The sequence below is a fragment of the Chelmon rostratus genome, chromosome 11, assembly GCF_017976325.1.
Source record: "Chelmon rostratus isolate fCheRos1 chromosome 11, fCheRos1.pri, whole genome shotgun sequence".
NCBI lineage: Eukaryota > Metazoa > Chordata > Actinopteri > Chaetodontiformes > Chaetodontidae > Chelmon > Chelmon rostratus.
This window is the reverse complement of record NC_055668.1, coordinates 20,254,141-20,277,209: the sequence shown is the minus strand read 5'-3', so window position 1 is coordinate 20,277,209 and position 23,069 is coordinate 20,254,141. Positions and strand designations below refer to the sequence as shown.

Here is a 23,069-nt window from a genome sequence, read left to right as displayed (position 1 = left end):
CCAGACCTCTGAATTACTTAAACTGTAGGCATGTTTATCAAGTTAATGTCCACAGGAGACGCAGGTATTTTGGTGCTGAGAAGATTTCCCGTCTGCTGCCTCACTTCATCTTAATAAAAAGGAGTTAGGTGTCAGAGAAACACGGTTTCTGGAAACCCCTGTTTTGTCAATTCTTGTCTAATGCTCTGAAGTTTTTACAAGTTTAAGAAATCTAGAAATTTGCAAGGCTGTCAGGCTTGATTGAGGCTCTTGTCCCACCTGTGCCTCCACATTGAATCCCTCTCTGTCCAATAGTGGGACGGCAGCATACCAGCCCTGCCGCTACCACCAGCACGGCAGCAATGGCACAGGAAGGTACGTCTGCTTGAGGGGTTGCTGGAGTCGGGCACTGCCAACTTTGTACTCAGGCTATTGGCATGTGGCCTGGGCTGCTTGAACCCCTCCACCTGCTGCCTGCTGCTACTGCACACCGATGGGCCCCTTTTGAATGGTCGTCATTGCACTGGGGCATCTTACACACACACACAAACACAAACATGTAAATGGAAACCCCAAACGAAGCTCAGCTCTTGACCTTTCAGTGCTGCTGCGTGTGTTGATGCTCTAATGAACAGATCTCCTCTCCAGGACTGGCTATTTAATTTCCTGTGTCGAGCACAACGGCCATTTAACTCACACCCAGCATGACCCTCTGACCTCCTTCCAACCACCACATCTGCCACATAGCAAAGCTCTGTTTACACGTCTCTGCATTAACACAACTGGTGCAAACATTTTCCTCTGCAGCACCATCGTTTTAACCTTTTACATTACAAATATAAATAGACACGGCAGCATTCAACCTCCGCAACACACTCCCAGTTTTGCCTCCTTTGAATTGGTTTGTATCCACAGTACTCGGCTGATGCCCAGTCGATGCCTGCCTGTGTTCGCTGCAACCTTCCCTCCGCATGGCTCTGGCACTAGCAGCCAGCCAAGCATGTGTATGAGCACACAGTACAGCACAGAATGCCAACCTGCATGGGAAGCTGGATAAACTGAATGCACAGTGTCCTTTGTTATCTATATTTCTTTGTCTTCTCACTCCTGCCTGCTCTGTTGTCTTTTTGTAACCAGACAAAAACCACAAGGAACCTAAAGGCGTCAGTATGCTTCAAACAAAGTGCTTTTAGGATCGTCAAACAGTGTCTGAACCACCTCCACTCAGGCTTGTCCAACACTGAATTTACACCTGAAACGTTGTTTTAAGACCAATGTGTTTTTGGCTTGTGGCCTTCAGTCATAGTCATCATTATACAACATATTATAAAGAACATTTAAATAGATATGGAAGCCAACAGGAAAGATGGATTTAGTATGTGCTGATATGTTTCTAACCCAGGACAGAGGGCGAGGATGTGCCTAATGATGGATATGGAAAGTTATCCAAACTTGTTTATAGGCGAAACACATCACACAGTGCTATATGTTTTTATTGTAAGAGCCTTAAATATAGAAAATAGTAATAAAGAAATAAAATAATAGGGAACCAGCAGTGAGATGCATTATAAAAACACACAAATACAGCATTTTTAAAACATTTAAGAATTTAGAAAACACCACTATGCAGTAAAAACCTAATTAATGTAGAAGTCTTCATTCGTGGAAATAAACATTTTGACGTTAGCATCTCTTTGGCTGTCATTGATGACTTCTATCCCAATAAAAAAAAGACCAAATGTGACGTTTGTGTGAAGCATACTGGATCCTTTGCAGGTGAATGTCAGTCACATGACAGGGCGAGCTGCTTGCTTAAAGGCCGTTCATGCAGGAATTCTGGTTTAATCAACACGTGGATGCAGATAGGTTGTTAATAAAGGTTTTGAGACGATGTTCGGTCATCCTAAATGTTGGCAATGCACTCCCCGGCTCTTTTGAAAATAAAGACTTTAACGTGAATGCTGCATGCCAGACACGTTGTCATCGCATGAACCCACCACCTCTGTGAAAACGATGCCTTTTAACGTGCACTAAAAGGTGTGTGTGCCTGGAGTTTGTCATCTTCAGTTTTCAGCTCAGATGTTCAGATGCAGATATTAAATACATTACTGTTCTCTTGCCCTCTCCATTGGCCTCCTTCCTACTTTATAAATGGAAGGTAAGGGAGGATTATTGGACATGACTAACAGAAATATGAGTGTTTATACTGTAAGCGTGTGTTTATTTTTAATCTCTGTTTGTGTGCATGCACTGCAGACATTTCTGTTCAGCTCCCTGCTAAGTTGTGTGTGTTGCTGTCATTTCTGTGTAAGTCTGATTTTAAGCGTGTGGTCAGGTTTTCAGATGCATGCACATGGTGTTATGTCTGTGATCAAGGCTAGTAGGCTGACAGACAGTTTCACTTAACATGAACTGGCTGGATTATAGCAGGTGGTTTAGATAAGGGCAAACTATGGTGGCCATGAGAGCTCAACATACTGCAACTTAAACAGAAAACACAGCAAATACAGGAAATGCAACCAAATAGAGAAACAAGTAGCACTGAAGACAATGGGAACTGTTTCCAGGGGACATTAATAAGTGATGAACACGGCTGGGACATGCTTGTTGTTGCTTTGTGATTAATGAAGTTATTGAAGTCGGTTGCTGTTGGAAAATTAGCTAAAATGTAAGGTTTTTGGTTTTTTATGGCGGGACGACAAGTGTGTTCCAGCCATATACGGACGTGTTCATCACCTTTTAGTGTCCCCTGGAAACAGTTTCTGTTCATCTGCTCTACTTTCATTGTTTCTGTTTGGTTGTGTTTTTGTCTAAATGCGGTGCATGTGTGGTGTTTCCTAAATTAACTTGTGTTTGTCAGTTAGGATGTGTGTTCTGCAGCAGCAGTGTTTTGAGCTCTCAGGGCCACCGTAGTTTGGCCTGTAGGGACAGTCAACTATGGGACAACGTTGCTTTTCTACCTGCCACTTTTCATAAAGTTGCTCCAGCATTAGCGGTTCAGTTGAGTGTTTTCTTTGGTGGTGCTAAATAATTTCAGTGAGGAACGCAAACAGCAGGTTGTTTTAGCACCAGGTGGGTTGAGAAAATACTCATCTGTTTGTATTTTCTCCCTGGAGGCCTTCGGGAGGGAGGAGGCTTGTCTACAGAACACTGAACCAGGATCAGTTTATCACTTATTAGTAGTCCTGTTTACTGTGTTCACTCTATGACACTGTGCTGAAATATGTTAGTTTCAAAGAGACTGCATTTATTTGCTTTACCTGCTTTTAACCGTTTATTGTTCTAACTGCTTCCAAAAGTGGATAATTTCACCCAGAAAGAATGCTGAAACAGAAAGCAGTTAACTTATTTGTTGCTTTTCTACAACCAGGAGTGAATACGGATTAAGAAATGTTTAAAAGACAAAGCAAATGGAAGAGAAATTTGATACTTGATATTTGATCTAATGAAAATAAAAAGTGAAAATAAAATAAAGTGACAAAATTTAGAAGAAACTGAAAATAGAACAAGAAAAGCTTAAAGATGCATTTCTTGATTGTTTTTGTTGCATTTTGGGGGGCTGCTGAGCAAAGCTGCCTCTAAATGTTCTGTCTTCTTACTGTTGTTGCTTTGAAATTAGCACAGAAAAATAAAAACTAGATCAAGTTATGCATCACGAGAATGACCACTCATGGTCAGGATTGTGATACTAAATAAAGCAATGTCCTGGAAGGAAACTGGGAGTTGGGGGTGTGATTGGACTCTAAAACAGAATCACCAAGTGTATATTTAAAGAAAAAAATATTGTGAAAAAGGGTAAAAAGCCCTCAGGGAGCATTCATGCTCAAAAGAAAAAATGTTCCAGAACTTTTAATCTGGTTTCTTGGTTTTCCAAGTTCACTTTTCATTCTCAGTTTCTGTATTATCAATATCAAATTTCCTTTTAAACATTCAACTGATTATCCCCAGTTGGGTTTTGGGTTACTCTGACCCTCACCCACTTTTATTGGACTGTCTTTTTCTCTAGTTTGTCCCGCTGACTGAGTCTGAGTCATCTTTTCTCTCTTTTTTTCAGCATGCAAAACCTTACTAAACAAAAAGTCGGACGGTGTGAAGGTAAGTTCTCTGAGGTTTTACTGACGTTATGGTTTCTGTCTTACTCTCTCTGTCCTCTGTTGTCTCCCTTTTGGTCTGTCACCCTAACTTTTCTCTATTAACATGTATCTTTGATATAATGAGCACATGGAAAAGCAGTTGGTTCTTTGTTCGTTGGATTACCTCTGTGCTCTGGGGCTCATTTGTTCGTTTTTTTAAGGTCTATTAAATGTGATGTAAAGATTTTTGTGGCTCAGGGAAAAGGATTGATCTTAAAACTAAAGTAGCCGTTTGATCATGTTTACGAGCTGGCAGTTAAAGGTGGGGCACAGGTAATGCAGAGCTGAGATTAAAGTGAAAGTGAGGAAGATAACAAAGATCAGTGGGCTTTTAAAATGCTGTTTGTTTTTCTTTGATTCACAGCGACTCGAGATACCGTCACGTGTCGGTGCTCATTTTGTTTTGATTGACAGTCCGTGTCGATGCATGCAGTGAAGCGCCATGATCAACAAGGGCCAAAATACAACTCCCATTACATACAGTAACTTAAACAATAACTGAACCCAATATTAAACAAAATGCACAGCCAGTGACTTAAAACTTTCACTTCTCCTTCTGCTCCCTGGAGTGTTTTTGCAGCTGATTGGTTATTTCCTTCTGAAGCCCTCTGAATAGCCCTTTGTCTCATCGTTGTTCCTGTGTAAAGCTCGTGCAGCTGTTTTGTTTTTCTCTCTTTCTTGGATCAATCTGGCAGCTTCACTTTTTTTTTTTTACTATTTTTGATTAGCTCCTTGTTTCCCGATGACCCCTTATTTTTTCCTCCTCCTCTCCATTGCTGTCTGTCAGAAAAGGAAGTCCAGCTCGAGTGTTTGTTTGATGGTGAGATCGGCTCTGTCGTTTTCGTTCATTTTTCATTCTTTGTCTCTTCGTCTCTCTGAGTCTTTCTCCCCTCCGGTCCTCCCGTCCCTCCTCTCTGTTTCATTTTTTTTTTTTTTTCTTTTGGGCAGAGATGCTTGAGGCGTCGTCTATGACGGTTTTCGTCTTGTCCGATTTCTGTCTATCCAGCATCCTTGCATCCCCTTATAAGTGCCGCCAAAACCATTTCAAATAAACACAAATGTGCATACACACACACACACACACACACACACACACACACACACACACCTACCTGCCTCCAGTTATCCTGATGTCTGACCCATCTGCCTGTGGAGATCAGGCGTTTTGGCGTCACATGACTGAGGGGACATTTGAACCATATACAATCATTTTCCCTGTTTTAATTATTGCATATTTATTGTACGCTCATTATTTATTATTTCGTTTGAGCCCCCCCCCCTCTTCCTGTAAATATACAGCTGTCTTGGTCACCTGCAGGTAATCACTGCCATTGAACTAGAGACAGTTGAGGCCTGACAGATTGAGGATATCACACTGCACATCAGAAGTGGTGGATATAAAGCAATAAAGTAAAAATACATTGAAAACTTAAGAAGATTTTAGTGTTTCTGTAGGAATTTGGTCTGTAGATCTTTTTGATTAGTTGTGCTTTTACATTTCAAAATAAAATTGATACTTACATTGTTTGTTACTCACTACAAAACTGCATCTGATACATGAGTTACAGTACTGATACCCAAGTTGTGAATTAAATCAGAAATTATGTGCTATGGACACATTTCAGGTCACACTTAAAGGTTTGATAACCAGCCCTAACAAACAGTTTCAGTTATAAATAACATGCTGCTCTGAACATTTAAACTCTGGTAAACAGCAGTTTTTGTTGCTGTTGAGGAAAAAACATGTTGTTTGGACTCTTGATTGGATCCCTGGAATGGGGACTTGTGTGAAAATCAATCAATTAATTAATAATTAATTCCAACGTTGTGCTCTTATTGTTTTAGCAGCACATAAATTGTAGTGAATAGCTGGCAGGTAGAGTGTGTGTCAGCTGGTAAGAGTATGTGTCCTCAGGTAACCTTCAGTCAATAGATATTCTAAAAGAGCAGAACGAGATTTCGTGTCAGAGTTGACTGATAAGGATTTTCACAGCTGAAGTAAAACCTGCGTGTTTGCACTTCTTGATGGATCTGCAGTTTCTTGGTCTCAGTATTGCGCATTAGTCTTTCTGTTAGATTTTCCTGATAGGCCTCAGCGACCGACAGAATGCTTTTTAAAGTCACACTGGGGTATTCGCTCGTCTCAGAGCTGTGCGGAAACAGCTGAAAACCCTCCCAGCACTTTGCTCTTAACCTTTTTTATTGATGTAATCCACTCGTCCACACCTCTTAACTTTATTGTGGGAGCCCTGATTTGTATTCGAGGAGCTTCTCTTTGCCCTTCCCGTCAAGTTAGCCCGAGGCTGAAGGGAAAGTCCAGCTCAAACTCCATCTCTGATCCGTAGCTCTGTAATCTACGCCTCTGTTATGCAGCTGACCCACTATTCTGGCTCGTAGGTTGAATTTAGTATTACAAGAGACAGATAAAACGCTGAGGCAGAGATGTCCTGAATTTTAACCTGAGTCTTGTATGGGCCAAGTTCCAGAAACACTAGGTCCTACATTTCCGGTAATGCAACCAGCACCATCTTTTTGTCACTCCCTCCCGTCCTGGTTTTTGAAACTCTGCACCCCTACGTTGAACATTTGTAGCCTCTAATTATGTGACAATCTTGTCACTTTAGGCAATTGTTGTTTTGTTTCTCATTAAGTATTGCATAGATTACTGAAATAACCACAATAAAATGAGTAGCAATTGATTTACATTCACTTAAACACATTGCAATTTCATCTTAATACCTTCAAATGCAATTTTACTCTCATTATATTAGTAGATTTCCTGAGGGTGCAGCCAGTGAACCTCACAGTAAACTTATTTTTAGTTTAATTAAAACTTGAACTCAACAGTGTGCATCACTGCATTAAGAGAAGTCAGTGAAATTATTGTAACAGATGTGCAGAAGAAAATGTGTTTTTTTATTCACACAGTAACAGTCCTGAAACCAGACTTTGCTTAAAATTTTCGAGTTTGTGTTTTTTTTTTCCCCCAAATTCTTTTCAAATCTTAATCTTTTTTATTTGTAAACCAGAGTTGGCTTGAGGTCTGGACTGAGGGTTGAGTCATCAGAATTCAGCCTTAGTAATGAACAGTTTGCTCGAGACAGTGGGCTGAACCAAGCAGCTGCAGTAATGCTGATGCAGTCTTGTGGGTCAGATGGGCTGTGATATTGTCTCTGAGCTAACTTTGCCTGAGTTAAAAGAGGGAAATCATCTACAGTACATGCCTTCACACATGCACACACACACCCTGCTCATCATGATCAGAGAAAATCCGGTCATCAAGGCCTTTCACTGCATGCACAGACCTGGACTGGTAACCATTTTTTCAAACTTACTCCCTGACTCGGTCACACATATTTTGGCCGCGTTGAAATGGAACACCAGTTGCTGGTGTGTTTGTTTTAGATGCAAACTTGTGATTCTTCTTTTTATCCCAGCAGATGTTGATTTACCTACGTGTAACCGTGCTGGGAAAATACTTAAAATCCACTCTAGAAATTTTTTCAATGTTTTAAAATGCATTTGCTGACTAACTTCTGTATATTTTTTTTATCTTGTGCAATGTCTGCAGAAGTTGCAGACTTAAAAGCAGGCATACACCAGGAGGCTAGATTCAATACACAGCTTTATAACAGAAATAAAAACTACTCATGTGAGTTAAACAATTTGGGAAGTCAGTATAATCACATTGTTGCTGGAGCAGGACACTTACAGTCATCTGTTTCCTGTGATCAAAAGAATCAGTGAATGGATTAAAGAGATTATTTTGAAGGACAGGAGAGTAAAACAGCGACTTCCATGCAAAGTGCAGCAAGGTGCAGATGATGAATGCAGATGTTCAGATTAATCTGTTAAGAATTGAACGCCGCTCCCGGATTGTGCACTTTTAAATCCAATCACTCACGATATGTGGAATATTTATATTGGCCGTATACTGGCTCTGTTCCTGTTTTCCACCTCACATTCCCGTAGCGGTTTAAGGTTTAAGACCCAGCAGGATCATTCTGTGTTGTGTTTCTTTGCCCCAGTCGCAGGGAAACAACAGTAAAAACAGTGTAGTAAGCAGCAGCAGCACCAAAGACAGCAGCATGTCATCTTCAGCACCAATGGTACCTCATCTCTATTTGGTTTCTTTCACATTGCTTTTTATGGCATCATTTCATCGTTTCCATCCTTTCAATGTTCAGTTCTGTCTCCTCCTCATCTTTTTGTCACATCCCACGTTAAGTGAAATCTCCTCTGTACTTCGTCCTCTCTCTCGTCCTTCATCCTCTGCCTCTTTGCTTCCGTCTTGAACAAAAACAGTGGCAGTGGGTTTTGACGACTTTAAAATTGAGCGACTGGTTCGTTCCTTTGAGCGCCTCCCCTGGCTTGTGTTTCACCCAGACCTCCTGTAGACACGCTCACACGCACTGACAGGTAGACGAATGACTTTCATTTTGCAGTACAACAGCAGACACTTCAATCAAGTTCTGCTCAGCCGCATCCTGCTGACTCCTTTGTGTGTTCAGCTGTGTCGCCTGAGCTTTGGTAGGAAAACAGGGTTATGGCAATTTCTTGGAAAGCAGGGTTGAACTTGTGCTACATTAAAAGGCGGCCACGATGTGTAAAATTTAAATGCTGAGGACTTCTGGGTAAAACAGGAGCTGGAGTCGGTGGGTAACATGGAGATCATAATTGTATGAGGATGCAGCCCCTGCTTTTATATACATAATGAGCCGTAAGAGCTTGAACAAGGCTCGTCCCAGCTTTCAAATGTGGCAACCTATTCCAGTCTGATACAACAGACATGGAAATACAAGATTATAGCAGTTACTAAATATACATAAAACATAGTTCACACAGTTTAAAGGAATGATTCTACATTTGAGAACATTTTTTTTACAGAGAGAGTGATGAGATGATCCACACCGCTCTTATGTCTGACCTTAAGCATTGAGCCAGAGCCGGGAGGTGATTAGCTTAGCTTAGCTTTAAGACTGGAAGCAAAGGGAAACATCTCGCCTGGCAAGAAATTGTGCAGCACGTAGCAACATAACCGTTAATTTAACTAACCAGAGGGAACAGAATCCACCTACCAGCACCTCCAAGCTCACTAATTAACACAATGGAGACTCATCTTCTTCATAGCATTGGGCAGCCAGCACAGACTCCAGGAAGTCACTGCTCCCAGCCAGGAAACGTCTTGTAAAACCAAAATGTGTCATTTTTACACTTCAGTTTTCTTGGGGTTTAAACTTAAGCTTGATTACTGAACTTTAGAGGTGCTGTTAGGTTTATTTTGTCATCTTTGGACAAAGCCAGTATAGATGTTCCCCCCAGTTCTCAGCCTTTGTGCTAAGCTAAGCTAACTGTCTGCTGGCTTCGGCATACAGATGTGAGAGTGGTATGAAATGTCATCTACACGTGCCAGTGCTGAATTTTGCACACCAGCAAATGCTACTCTGCTAGATGACAAAATTGAAAACACTAAGGCAAATCATTGAGCTAGCGATCACATTTCCTCAGACCAGTTAAAATTCCCAGTTGACTGTAGAGTCCACATAATCAGGCGTTCTCATAGCTAAGGGGCTAAGACCATGAACCACAATGTCCTGTCGTAAAGGCTTAAAATACACCCAAATACTTAAAAACCTTGAAATTTCCCATATACCCATATGCCACCAAAGGGGCTGCATGTTCTATGGTTGTAGTTCCTGGATGTTGGGTCCAGTGTTGATCAGGACCAGGAGCCTGAGTGTGTGACTCACTGACTCAACCAGCATACTGTGGGTTTGTTTTCCAAACAAGTTGGAGCTCTTGAATTGCTTTGTGCTGACTGTGTCTGTGGCAGGGTCAAGGTTGAGGATGAGGAGCGGTTACACAAACAAACACAGTCACCACGCGCAACGCAGCGCTCACCCCACGATGGGAAAGATTCACATGGTCACGACTCAACTGTTCGTGGCATGAGGTGGTGAGGGGGGGTTTCACTGTACACCTTAAAGCCACCATGCTCTTATAACTTTTAAAAAAATCTTCTGATGGTGCAAGTTTTAGTTCATCCAAACATTTGAGAATCTATTTTTTTTTACCTGAACAAAATTTCCAATTTTTCACAATGACGGAGTGATTTTTTTTGTAGCTTTTGATGATGAACATCCATGTTGGCATTTAATAAAAGCCACATGTGCTTCCTCTAAGTGAATCCTGTGCTTTGCTGAAGCTCATGAACTGGAGCAGCAGTGATCCAAAAACACTAAAAACTGCCAAACTGTGGCCTCAGTTACGATATTTATTATTCTGACACATCTTGGTAAACAGGCCTTCATCAGACCTGACAATGATTACTTATTCTCTATAAAAGGAGGAAAATATAACCTGCTGTGCTATTATGAAGGCTTTATTTGCCAAAACAAGGGCTAATGAGCTTTTAAATCGTAACATGGGAACAGCATGGATGTTACACAGAGGACGTGTTGTAAATAACTTCTGAAACGGATCTCGGTCACTCTGTGTGAGCAAAAAAAAATGAATATGCAATATTTGAATTAATGGGCTAAGTCTCTAACCATCAACCAAACATTTGCTTTTGTGATGTCAAAGCAAAAAACCAAAATTTTCAAAACTTTGAGTTAACGGGCGGAATTTCTCTGTCGGGAACTAATTTTTCTGATTATTCCGACACCACATGAATGCAGGTTATGTAAATATATGTGAGTCCATCCTTCAAAGTGCTCTGTTTTTAGACTGCTTGCTCCTCTAGTTCATGAATGCATCTGTGTTTGTTTGCTTTTCAGATACTCACGTAATTATTTAGCATCAAGTTGGGTATATCAGAGCTTCAATATTCAACTTTCCAAATGGATAGTGAAGCCAACTGCATTCTTAAAATTCTTTGTTAACTTTCAGGTCACGTGAACGTTACGTTACGTGCACACGCAGTCGCTCCTCCTCCTCAGTCACGGCCCTGAATGTGTGTTTAGCTGCATTTTAAAGACTGTAGAGAGATCCTGCAGGCCACAGTGCTGGTGAATGGGGAGCAGACTCACACTGAGCGCCTTGACGTCTACAGTCACCTTTTCGATCGCCATCAATGCTCCACGGCCTCTGTACTGTAGCTCCTGTGCTTTGTTTTGGTGTGCACACGTGTCTGTTTTGTATGTTTGTCATCACGGAATAAGTTGGTATTCCCTGGCATCTCCCCCCCTGGTAACCCCCGTACCCCGCCATCCCATTCCCTCCCTGCATGGTAAAGTGTCTCCTACCTCCCCCCAGGAAGCCCAGACAACTGTTGTACACAACCCAGCTGACGGCACCAAGGTAAGCCCCTCTTCAATCACACCACTAGCCCCCAGCCACTACTAACTCTAGCAGGTAACTCGTGGAGGATTTTCTCTGAATATACTCGAACCACGACGGCTCTCTGTGCGTCATTGTGCGCCTGATGTGAGCTGACGTCTGTCGCCATGTTTCATCGTTTCTCTTCCTGATTACGAGAAGGGATTTCACCAGAGAGATGGAAGCGGATCAGTGCAGCTTTATTGAGCCACTGTAGAGCTTCAGTGTTTTATTATAATGAATCAGTAAATATGAAAAATACCTTTATCTTTAGAACTGATGCATGAATAAACTCAAACTCCAGAGATTTATTCAATTTTCCAACCAATAATTGTATTTCCTTATTCTGTCTTTAAATGATGAATTAATGCCTGAATTTTAAATACAGGAGCTCTAATTAGCCTGGTCCCACACACAACTCATCACACATAATGGCTGGCCAATCAGAGCTCTTGTTGCTGTGCTGTGGCTGGGAAGTGATTTTAGGATACTGCTCATCCAGGAGTCAAATTAATTGGAATAACAATTAGATTCAATTCAGAAGACAAAAAACACCTGATGATGACGTAATAAGGAAATAAAATTATTAATTGGCAAGGTTAATAAGATAAATCTGATTTTTTTTTTACTTTGATTTTTATTCATGCATAAAGTAGTAACTGTGAACTAAATTCAACTCGATGTCGACTATATCAGCGCCTGATTTTGACTGGCTGGGCTGTTTGTCTCGAGTTTTCCCAACGTATAAAAAACATCTGATTAATCACTGCAAATATGATGTGATCAATCAGTCAATCACCCTCTGAGCTGAATCAGACCAATCCTCACGCATCTCATCATGTGATCGATGTAGTGACCTGATGTGGGTTTATTCATTATATATGTGGCTTTTGCTGTGCGATGCAGCTCCTTGTTTTAGCCTGAGCTTAAGAAGCCAATTGTTTTTCATTAACAAGTAATAATTTCCTCTGACGTTAGCAGAGCGCACCTCGTTTCGGGTAAAATAAAACAGGAAATTGACTTAACCTTCAGGATCCACACAGATAACCTCAAATTTATATGAAAGAGAAAATCCTGCATGTACCGCCTTTGAAGCAGCACTTACACACTGACAGCTATATCTTCAAATCCTCTGACTTTTACTACGATAGGAACCAGCTGTCTTGCTTTCAGCGCCCTCATGTTGGTGTACATGCTTGCGAAATAGCATCACTAGATTTTCAAATGCTGCTACACAATTCTCACTCAGACTTTGCTGCACTGGCTTCGTCTTGAGGAGCAGTTCCACGCCAACACGCACAAACACGCTCCTTCCTGTCACGTTTAGCGACATGATTTCAGGTAGCTCACACACTTTGTCGCTCTGATATGTGTGGCTCTCTGCGCTGCTGCCCTGGCTGGTTTGTGCTCCTGGGAGGGAGTCGTCCACCCGTCCATCTGTCCGTCAGGTTGTCTGTCTGTCCGCAGCTTCCCGACCCCGTCTCACTTGCACATTAACACAAAAAAATGTCTCGCTATTCCTCTTTTCTCTCTCCTCTCCTCTTTTTTTTGTCCCTCCTTTCTGTCTGACAGGGCTCCACAGAGAGCTGTAATAACACAGAAGAGGAGGAGATGAAAGGTAGGAAAGGTACTTGTCCAACTTTCACCTACTCTGCATGCTCACTTTATATCTTGTCCGGGTTTTTGTCGCTCTGTTAAACTCCAGATCGGACAGAGAAACGTTACAATAACTTCACTTCATATTTGAGGTAATGCGCGTCTGCCGGGCGGAGGTTTCAGGCAGCTGTCAGCTCAGCTTCAGTCAGGGTGGTGGAGGCCTGGAGATCCACTTAGTTTAGCAGTTTAAACAGATTCCTTTGAGCATCTCGGGAAAGACAAATTGATGTAAACTGTCTGCTTGTATGGAAAGTGATAACAGTGTTGCTATCTCTTCTTGCTGTTGTCTCCGTTTACGTCTGACTTGGTGGTGATACTTTGTCCACACACTCCAGAGCAAATCCTCTTTCTATGAAGTTGTTCTGGTTGTCTGACATTGTGTGGTTTTACAGGGGTGATATGTCAGTTCATTTAGTAGAGCTTTTCCACTGAAAATGTCTCCATTTGTAGTTCTGTTTATGATCATTTCGTGTCATTCGAAGCTCAGTCATCCAAATTAAGCAAAATTCCTGAAAATCGCTTTTTTTGCTGCTGTTTTATCCTGAGGTTTGTTGTTTTTGATTATTCGGACAAAGCAAGACACTTGAAGGCGTCACCTTTGGAGCTGAAAATAATTAGCCGAATAAATAGAAAATGAAATTCTAGCAGAGGTGCGTGTCTCCCAGCTTGCTGTGGAGTTATCCGCCTCTGAATAGCCAATACTCCGTCTATCAAACAGGCTGATGCTGAAGGTATTTTACGTAAAGCCACCACCTAACATCCACCTGCTGGTGTGCGTGAGTGCGTGCATGCCAGCGTCACACTCCACTTAAGCCTTTAATTAGTCGTCTCTGACTCGGAAATGACCCTTAAATGTTTTCAGGTGAATGAAGTAGGAGAGCTTCCTGCAGCTTTCCAGAAAACAGTTAATCCAGTTACTTAAGGCAGCTTTCTGTGGGCTTACCAGCACTCGATATTATGGTGGATCATCACTAACATGCAATCGAGAGGCCCTTCTTCCTGTTTTCTCTTCTGTCTTTCTCTCAGATTTAATGCATTTACTTTAACTTGCTTTGGATGAAAGCATCCGCTAAATGAATGTAATGTAATCTCTCTCGTGAAGTCAACAGAGGGAAATGTCTCAGATGAAACATGGGCTGTCATGCTGAAGTTACAGAGTGCGTTTTTGATATCACAAAAGCGGCAGAAAACAGGGAACAGCAGAACGCAGCATGGAGGCCGGTGACAGTGTTACAGAGGGTTAGGGTTAGCGTTTTATTCCCTTAACTCCAGTTTCTCTTTGAAACTCAACGCTGACTGAATGATGTTTGAGCGTTTGGAGTTTTCCGGGTTTTTTACGCAACAACATGCCGGAAAAGGGGCAAAAACTTGTGTGTCAACCTGGGTGTCACGTTTCCATCTGTGGCGAGAAATACGTTTGACTGCTGCAGAGTCATTTGACGGGGAATGAATGCTGGTTGTACCCTTCTCCGCTGCAGACAAAAGCCAGGTTGGTGTTTTTTTTGTCCACTGCTTTCAAACTCAGCCTGGTTTGAATATAGCTGCTGCGACAGGCTGCTGATCTCCGCGTGGCCCTGATGCTGGTGCATAAAGCCTCTTAAAGGTTTTTCACTTCGGAGCACAAGTGAGCTGAGAGGTTTGGTTCGTCCAGGTTATCTGTTTCTTCCTGTCTGGTGATGGGAATGTTAAGACTTCATTGAGCTGCTGACGGATGAAAGAGCGGATGTATTTCAATTTATCGTCGTATTTGACCAACAGTGCAAAACCCAAAGATGTTCACTTTATCTTCACATTTTAGTAACTGGTTCCATCAAATCTTTGCACTATGCTTGAAAAACTATAACAATTAATGATTATCAAAATAGTTGCACGTTAACTTTCTGTCAGTTGAAAAATCAATTAATGGTGCATTGTTGCAGTGTTTTTTTTTTAAATATTCTTTGGCATTTTACCAATTAATTTAAAAATGGTTGGTAGACTCCCTGTGAGCGTGCATCTGTCTGTGTTTGTCTTGTGTTGGGGGCAGTGGCTGCCTGTGCGTCTGCTACTACAGACAGTGCAGGGTTAAGCCAGTGCAGCACTATTGAGGAACAGACGCAGACCCTCTCTCCTCCACCACCCACCTGTAAGTCGGCAGAAGTTTACCTGATGCAGCCTTTGTGTCCTGACCTTTCCTCTTCAACGGCAAACCAAACAAATCTGACCTCTTCTCTTCACCAACATGCTGCACCCGTTCCCCTCTGCCCTCCTGTGCTGCCATCTACTGGCACACAGGCCTGACTGCAGGCTGCAGTTTCAAATCTGTAACTGAGTGTCTGTAGTCTCATTTCCTGTAGTCAATGCTTGAGACACTTCGTGCAAAATATAGCATTTTAATTTGGTTTCTCAGCTTTGCTAAACATAACCTTACTGTCCGGGGATGACTGTACCCGCCTGCAGCTCGTCCCCTGCAGGAGGCTGCAAATAGCCCCGGTGTCCCTCAGACCAGTCCAGCTCAGAGCGCCTGTCCTGAAGCCGCTCTGCTGCCCCCTGCAGACAGCAGCAGCCAACTGCAGCAGAGTAAGTGACAGGCAGGATGTGCAGTGCTTACAGCAGCGTCCGTACAGTCTGTTCTAACTTTCTGTGCCACTTGATGGCAGAAGGTTTGGGGACTAAACGGACTTTATGAGCAGTTACATGCAGGTGTGGAGGATTTGCTAGCTGGCTTTGCTGGCTCAGCAGCTGCATGTTAGTTAAAAAGTGAACAAATCACTTTGAGTTTGTTCATCTCTGCTGGTGTTTGCATGCAGTTTTTGTTTTTCTGCTGTACTGTGGGTCTGTTAAAGGGACACATTGCAGTGGATTGTGTTGTTGTGGGTTTGTGTGTGTGTGCACAGTGAAAGACACTGGAGTTGTGTCAGTTGAGACAGGTTGTCTTAGTTTTTTTTTTATTTGCTGTATTTGATGTCAGTGGCTTCTCTGCCATTTGTTTGGGCATGTTTTGAGCTGTGATATCTTGAATTTTATTTTGTTGGACTTCTGGCTGTTTCTCACTGGAAGTTAGAGGCGGCTTTCTCCGAGGAAGTCAGCAGCAGAAAATTCACTCTCAGCATGTGTCCTGATTGTGTTTCCATAAGCGATTAGTTCTACTGAACAGAATAACCTAAATTAGTACCCTCAAATAATTTACTAACAGCAATTTGGCAAAGCTTAATCTAAGCACAGTAACATTTGATGCACATAGAAAAACATCACTGAACTGCTGATTACATGAGCTATTTGTTTGTTGTCTGAGTGAGACCATTAAAGGGTTAAGTTCTTTGTGAAAGACGCATCAGGTTTGATGCTGTGTTCAACATGAAGAGTGGACCGTGTGGTGTGTTTTGTTCAGGATGACGTCGGATGTCAGTCACCAGAGGTGCTGCTGTGTGATGGACTTATTTCAAATGTTGGTCATTTAAAGTGGGTTCAGGCTCAGCATGAGGAGCAGTTTTTATACTTCCAAATGATTTCTGAGTGTCTTTAACGTCTTTTGGTCGTCTTCCACCCTGTCCCTCTCTCTCTGTTTCTGTCTCTGTTTCTAGCTCGTAAGCAGGAGATAATAAAGATGACGGAGCAGCTGATTGAAGCCATCAACAACGGGGACTTCGAGGCTTACACGTCAGTTTTCTTATGCAACTTAAACAATGAACCTCTTCGTGGTTTTAGGCTCAGTCCTTGTTGATCTTCTTGTGAAATATATACATACATGTATTACTACAGTAAAATGATCGAGGCTCAAGCCTGCTCCTCATTCTTCACTACAGGAGAAACTCTGAAGTTAATTTATCATTGTGTTTTCCTCTGACAGGAGAATCTGTGATCCTGGACTGACTTCTTTCGAGCCAGAGGCTCTTGGAAACCTGGTGGAGGGCATGGACTTCCACAAGTTCTACTTCGAGAACCGTAAGCAGCTCATATTGTGCATATTTGAAACAGAGTCTTCATCAGTTTACTGCAGCGCTTGTTTGCTCTCTCTGAGGCCTTTGTTGACTAGAGTTCAGTCTAAAATTAGTGTTGTGTGATTATTTGTCAGAGCAAAAGAAACTTGTTCTGTAAAATGTCCATTAAGGCATCTGTAGGACAGAGTTTCAGTCAGCCGTTGAAGTTCAACACATTTAAATCTCTTGTTTTGTTTTGAATGGAGTCTGTTTTATAAAATTACTGTTTCTGTAAAGGGAGTCGATTTTTTTTTATTTTAGAGGTATTGAGTTTGCTATTACAGAAGACTGAGAAAAACGGCGCATTTGAGAAGCTGGACAGAACAAATTTAGGCTTTTTTGCTTAAAAAAATGACTTACAGATGAGAAGTGTTGCAGATTAATGGACTAATCACTGCAGCTGTCCTTTCATCTCTTTAGAAATCTTTGATGTAAATGTAGAAGAGTAGGAGGGAGATTAACCTCTGAAACACCTTTACAAATGTGTATTGCGCAGTTACTAACACACCTAATTTGTGTAAAATGATATGAAAGACATCTATCAAATATCTATTAATTCAGTGTGAAGAGATCAGTTTCTTATTTCCCCCCCCTCAGTTATCCAGCAGTCAGTTCTTCCTGCTGTTTGAAGCTGCTAACATGTGTTGCTTCTGGCAGCTGTAAACATGCTAAATGCGCTCAAATTGCGCTGAGCTGCACATTTCCATCCCCACAGTGCTGAGTAAAAACAGCAAGCCCGTGCACACCACCATCCTCAACCCCCACGTCCACCTGATCGGCGAGGATGCCGCCTGCATCGCCTACATCCGCCTGACGCAGTACATCGACAGCCAGGGCCGACCGCGCTCCTGCCAGTCGGAGGAGACGCGCGTGTGGCACCGCCGCGATGCCAAATGGCTCAATGTGCACTTCCACTGCTCAGGAGCGCCGGCTGCACCCCTGCAGTGAACCGACAACCCGGGCCCAGGTAAAGTGATGACGCCTCGCTATCATGACAGTCTGGAGGGAGCAGTAACAGTGTGATGCTGCAGGCGAGGATCATGGTGGACTAGAGAAGCTGTTTGGATTTCCTGAGGGTTTTTACACCTTTCTTTGAAAGCTACAATATGCAGCTTATAGCGTTGAGGCTGTTAGCTCCTCCTCCCTCTTAGGTGGGCCAGACCCTCCCCCAGAACCCATCTGAGTAACAAGCATTTCAAGTTTACTGCAGACGCAGATGTAAACAGTGAATGTCATCAATCTGTAATGAATGGACAAATTCCCCGTAATAGTTCATGATTTTATTAGCTTCAGCTTCGATTTGAGGGATTTAAACTTGTAAAAGACAAACATACTGATGGTTATGCACTATTAATTACCTGTTATTTTAAAGGAAGAGATCAACATTTTGCAACAAACACACACACACTCATTTGCTGATGTTGATGTTGAAATCTGTGCATTAAATATGGAGCTTGAGTCAGGGTGTGATTAGCTTAGCTTAGCACAAAGACTGAAGGTGAGGGGTAACAGCTCGCCTGGCTCTGTCAGGTGAAAAAAATACACCTGCAAACACTGTAAAACACATTTCATGTGTTTAATCTGTACTCAGTTTCTGAACCTACAGAGCCACGCTAGCCGTTTCCCTCTGCGCACAGTCTTTATGCTAAGCTAAGCTAACCACATCATGATTTCTGTTCATACAAAAGACGTGAAAGGGATGCAGATATTCTCATCTAACTCTATATACCCTGATGTGAGTGATGCAGCATTAAAAGGTCATTTCAGTCAGATTTCAAATGCACGTTTGGTATCTAGCCATGCAGGTAGTTCAGGTTTTATCTGCAGAGGCTGTGCGATATCTGCCTCCCCCTCAATAGAAAGGAGCTGAATGGAATTTCATTCATGGTGCTGACAGCGATGAAAGAAGATCTTCTGGAGCGCTTTCCTCTAATGAGACTCTTTTTGGCATCTAACGTCATGTCAGACCTTTCCCTCTTTATTTTTGGTACAGTACACCAGTTATATCTGTGGCGTCCCTCATACGACTGCTGACGCTGCTCCATTCATCGTGTTTTTATCTGCTGAGCTCCAACTGCTGCGCCTGCAGTTCCTTTTTACTCTTCTGTGACCTTTTTGTGACTGAAACCTTTTGTGGTAGTTTGGAGGTTTGTGCAGTTAAGAGAGTTTGATGAATCTGACCTGGCTATGAACACGACTTCCCAAAAGTTCAGGAGAAGAATACTAAAAAGTTCTTTCATGAGGCCTGTTGTCTCCATAAATCTACAGACCTTCCTCAGGACAGTTTGAACCAAAGAAATAATCTCAAAATTTCTGCACGACTAGATACCAGCGGGGCTAAGCAAGCATTTTGTGTGTGTGTGTGTAATTTAAATGCACGTTGCACACTAACCGTTGTGTCCTTCCTTTTCCAGCTTTGCCTGAACTCTAAAAGCTGTTTGGAGCATTTATTCTCCGTGGTCGGATTGGTGCCTGGATCCTGGCCGGGAAGAGGCTGCTTGGAAAGTTGTAAAAAACACAAAAAAAAAGTGGGGAAAATACATTATAAATAAAAAAAACAAAACAAAAAAAAAAGCATATTTCAAAAGCTTGACTGAATGACCGACCAACACCGATCCAGTCCAACCCTATCTAGATGAGGTTGGGGCCCGGCTGATGTCAGCCCCCTTTCTTGCAGATGGTGCATGCTTCTGGTGGCGACACAGGGTGATGCTGTCCTGGTCCTTTTTCTCCCATGGCCTTTATTCCCCCGTCTTTGTTTCGTCTGCTGTCTGGAAAAGTATTAACATGTTAAAAGATATATATAAGCAACAGAGAAACATGTACACTTCACACACATCGTGACCCGGGCGGCGGGTAGGAAAATGTGATTTCTCCTTTGTTTTGTCTCGAGAGAGCAGCAGAACGTCTACTTTAATAGGAGTGTTGATTGTTTTACAGTGAACGGGTATATGTGGGTGAGGTTTATGGGGACGGGAGCAACTAATATCTACTTAATATCAGAAGGTAACACCTATTTTATGTGTCAGGTTTGAGCATCTGTGCAGTGTTTTTAAGGGGTTTAGGCGTTGTGATAAGTTCCTGGAGGGATTTTTATTTTGTCTTTTTGTATCATGTGTTATTCAGCTGTTGGTTTTTATCTCTTGAATGATGTATTTTAAAGTATTTTGTGTTGAAAAAGGATCATTTTTAATCAAAATGGGGATTTTATTTAATAGATTTGTGTATAAATAGATATTTATATAGGCAAAAAGGGGGAACCTGGTTTTCTTTTGGGGTGCAGGGAGGGGAGTTTAGCATGAGAGGGGCTGCTTTTTGTTTCTCGGCTTGGAGGTCCTGAGGTGTAAATACAACACACACACACACACACACACACACACTCACACTCAAGGCCCCTGTGCTCCAGCCTTTACGGGTTGAGCCTCTCTTGCGCTTTAGACAACGTCCAGGCCAGCTCATCCTGAAGTTGCAGAAGGTCTCCATCTGTCTGTCCTGCAGTGTTTGGAGCTGAACACCAGGAGGCGCCATCACATCTCTGAACTACCTAACCTGAAAGACACACTCTCACGCCAACCTTTCTTTGACCTGTCTGTGTTTTTGCTGTGAAGCATGAATTATCTGAACTATCTAATGGCCTGTACTGTTTTTGCACAGACACTTAAGACTCGATGCTGTTGCGTTCGCTCTTCTGAGGGAATGAACCTTTCTGCAACTTCAGGTTACGCTCGCCAGAATCCTTCCCCTCCGCCCTACCTCTGCTCCTCTGCTTCCAACATTCCTGTCTCTTATACTCTCCACATCTGTCGTGACCTTGGCTAACCAGCCCCTTTACTGTCTTATAGCACCACACCACGTGATGATGATGATGATGTCACCCTTATGCCTGTCTCTTGTTCTGATTGTGTTCTTTAAAAAAAAAATGTGTGTGTTGTCCGTCTTGGCTTGCTGTACTTCTGTGTGAAGTCCGGGCACTATAAAAAGCATGTTAAAAAGGGATTGGACAAAACAAAAGGCATTCTGGGAAGAGGGCTATGCTGGCTTGAGGGCTGCGGGACCTTCGCTGATGGCAATCAATGCTTTGGTCCCTTTTGTCACCGTTTCTGTTGTAAATGTTGTAGCTGTTAGTGTTTTGATGTTGATATTTTTTATCAGTTTTAGCCAGAAGTCTAAAAAAAATTTAATGGTTGGATGAATGGAGGCTGGGACTGCCGCCACTTTTTTTTTTTTTTTACTGTCCCCTCACGCGCTAATCGATGACTGATTATTGGAATTCACAACATATAAAGCACACGAGATCAAAGATTCAACCTTTAAAGAGGACAAACATATCTGTGTGTCACCGTGTAAACTTTGCAGCACTGTTTTTTTTTCACTGTCGTAGGCGCTTTGTGTGACTTTGTACCAGCGGAGGGGTGAGGTTTGCCGCGTGTCCCGTCTCTGTGCTCGCGCTCTACTTTAGCCGAAGACCATCACGCGCCACGTGTCCACACAGTGGAGCCAAAACACCGTGAATCACATATGAGACCCCGCCCTACTGTATCCACCACCTGTGCTTCTGAGTGCTGTGACATATCTGACATGCCATCAAAACTGTGCCCCCCCCCCCACCACCACCACACACACACTCTGCACCGTGACGACGACTCGTTGTAAAACCAGTGCTGAAACTATGATGTGATGTTTTTTAGTAGCTGTCTGTGCTGTGGGCTCTGGCCCAGTTGTCTGTTGATGCCACCGATCTGTTTCCACAGTCATGGGGACGCTCAGAACAGGAAGATGCAGTTACACTTTGCAGGTTATCTAATAAAAAACGAGGAGGGAACAACCAGCTGCAAAGTCACTTTGAACAGTTGGAGTCAAATTTGCATTTCTGATCGATTGATATGAAGCCAAATAGACGCTCACAGCAGACATTCTGACATGTTGGTGCAGGAAAAGCACAAGTGTAAAAGAGGACATGAATACAGCCTGTATTAAAAAAAAAACCTGCCAGTCCTGAATCTGTTGAGTCTTTTGGCAGCTGGTGCAGTGAGTCCACTCCAAAGTTGAGCTTTTTATACAGCTTGTGGTATAACAGTGATTCTCAACCTTCGTGCCCCCTCATCACACACAGTGGTGAGCAGGTCCACCTGTGAGAGAGATCCCGTCCTCGCTGTGTTTGATGTGGATCATCTTTGCAGGCCTGAAGAGGTCAAATGATAACAATTTTTCCTGCCCTGTTAAATGCACCCTGTGGAGGTCTTGACCAGCAGCAGCACAGTGATGTCTGTCACAGATGCACATTATTCCAGTGATCTACTGATGCTGATAACACACTGAGAAGCTTAATAATGCTCCATCAAAGGCATGAAGAAGAAACAGGGATGTTAACCCTGCACTCAGCTCATGACCCCTCAGATTCATCCCGGGATCCCAGGTTGAGAACTGCTGTTGTAAAGTTAACCACCACCATGACCCCACTTTGAGTCTTTTCCTCCCCTCTTGCATCTCAGTAACTGCAGCTGATAGATGAATTGTTTCTTCATAGTAAATTTATTCAGTCATATTTAGTCTAACACATTTATGCAAAGACAACAATGGAAAAAAAAAAAAAAATCACTGACCCCTGTTTCTCCATCGATCCATGCAGGTAGTTTTGGTTCTGTTTTCCGGGTGTTGAGGTGTCCTTCAGAGTTCTGCCTCCACCTTTATACAATGAAACATTTCATTTTTGATGCACTGAAAAATAACTTTATAAAAGCAACATCTCTTCCACAAACTGTCCCTGTTAGTCTGAATAATCCACAGATTTAACCGTGAACATGTTATTGGTATAAAGTCGATCCAATGAAAACTGTTCAGCGTAACAGACGTTTCTGCACAGCGATGTTGCATTTTAAAAGTATAACTTGCACATTAGATCAAAACTCTCTGCCTACATGGATCAGGCCAGAGGTGAGGGAGAAAATGCTTGTTGTGATTTGGATGAAGTGACCCTTTAAAAAACAGTCTGGAGTGTCCCAGCTGCTGAACGGGTCCACAG

General features: G+C 42.5%; 1 protein-coding gene across 4 annotated transcripts in view; it reads left to right on the top strand.

Annotated features, from left to right (window-relative positions):
• The window catches only part of camk2g2 (calcium/calmodulin-dependent protein kinase (CaM kinase) II gamma 2), a 70,387-nt gene extending 47,614 nt beyond the window's left edge, over nt 1-22,773 (top strand). The window contains exons 13-20 of one of the 4 annotated variants that reach the window (XM_041947283.1): nt 4,034-4,074; nt 8,141-8,221; nt 11,370-11,414; nt 13,005-13,050; nt 16,652-16,727; nt 16,918-17,012; nt 17,763-18,014; nt 19,462-22,773. In XM_041947283.1, coding sequence (XP_041803217.1) covers nt 4,034-4,074; nt 8,141-8,221; nt 11,370-11,414; nt 13,005-13,050; nt 16,652-16,727; nt 16,918-17,012; nt 17,763-17,995 — 617 coding nt within the window. In that variant the 3' untranslated portion in view covers nt 17,996-18,014; nt 19,462-22,773. Of the gene's footprint in view, nt 1-4,033; nt 4,075-8,140; nt 8,222-11,369; nt 11,415-13,004; nt 13,060-16,651; nt 16,728-16,917; nt 17,013-17,762; nt 18,015-19,461 lie in introns of all 4 variants that reach the window. The other 3 variants (XM_041947281.1, XM_041947285.1, XM_041947284.1) reach the window with 3 other exon arrangements.
• The last annotated feature ends 296 nt before the right edge of the window (nt 22,774-23,069 follow it).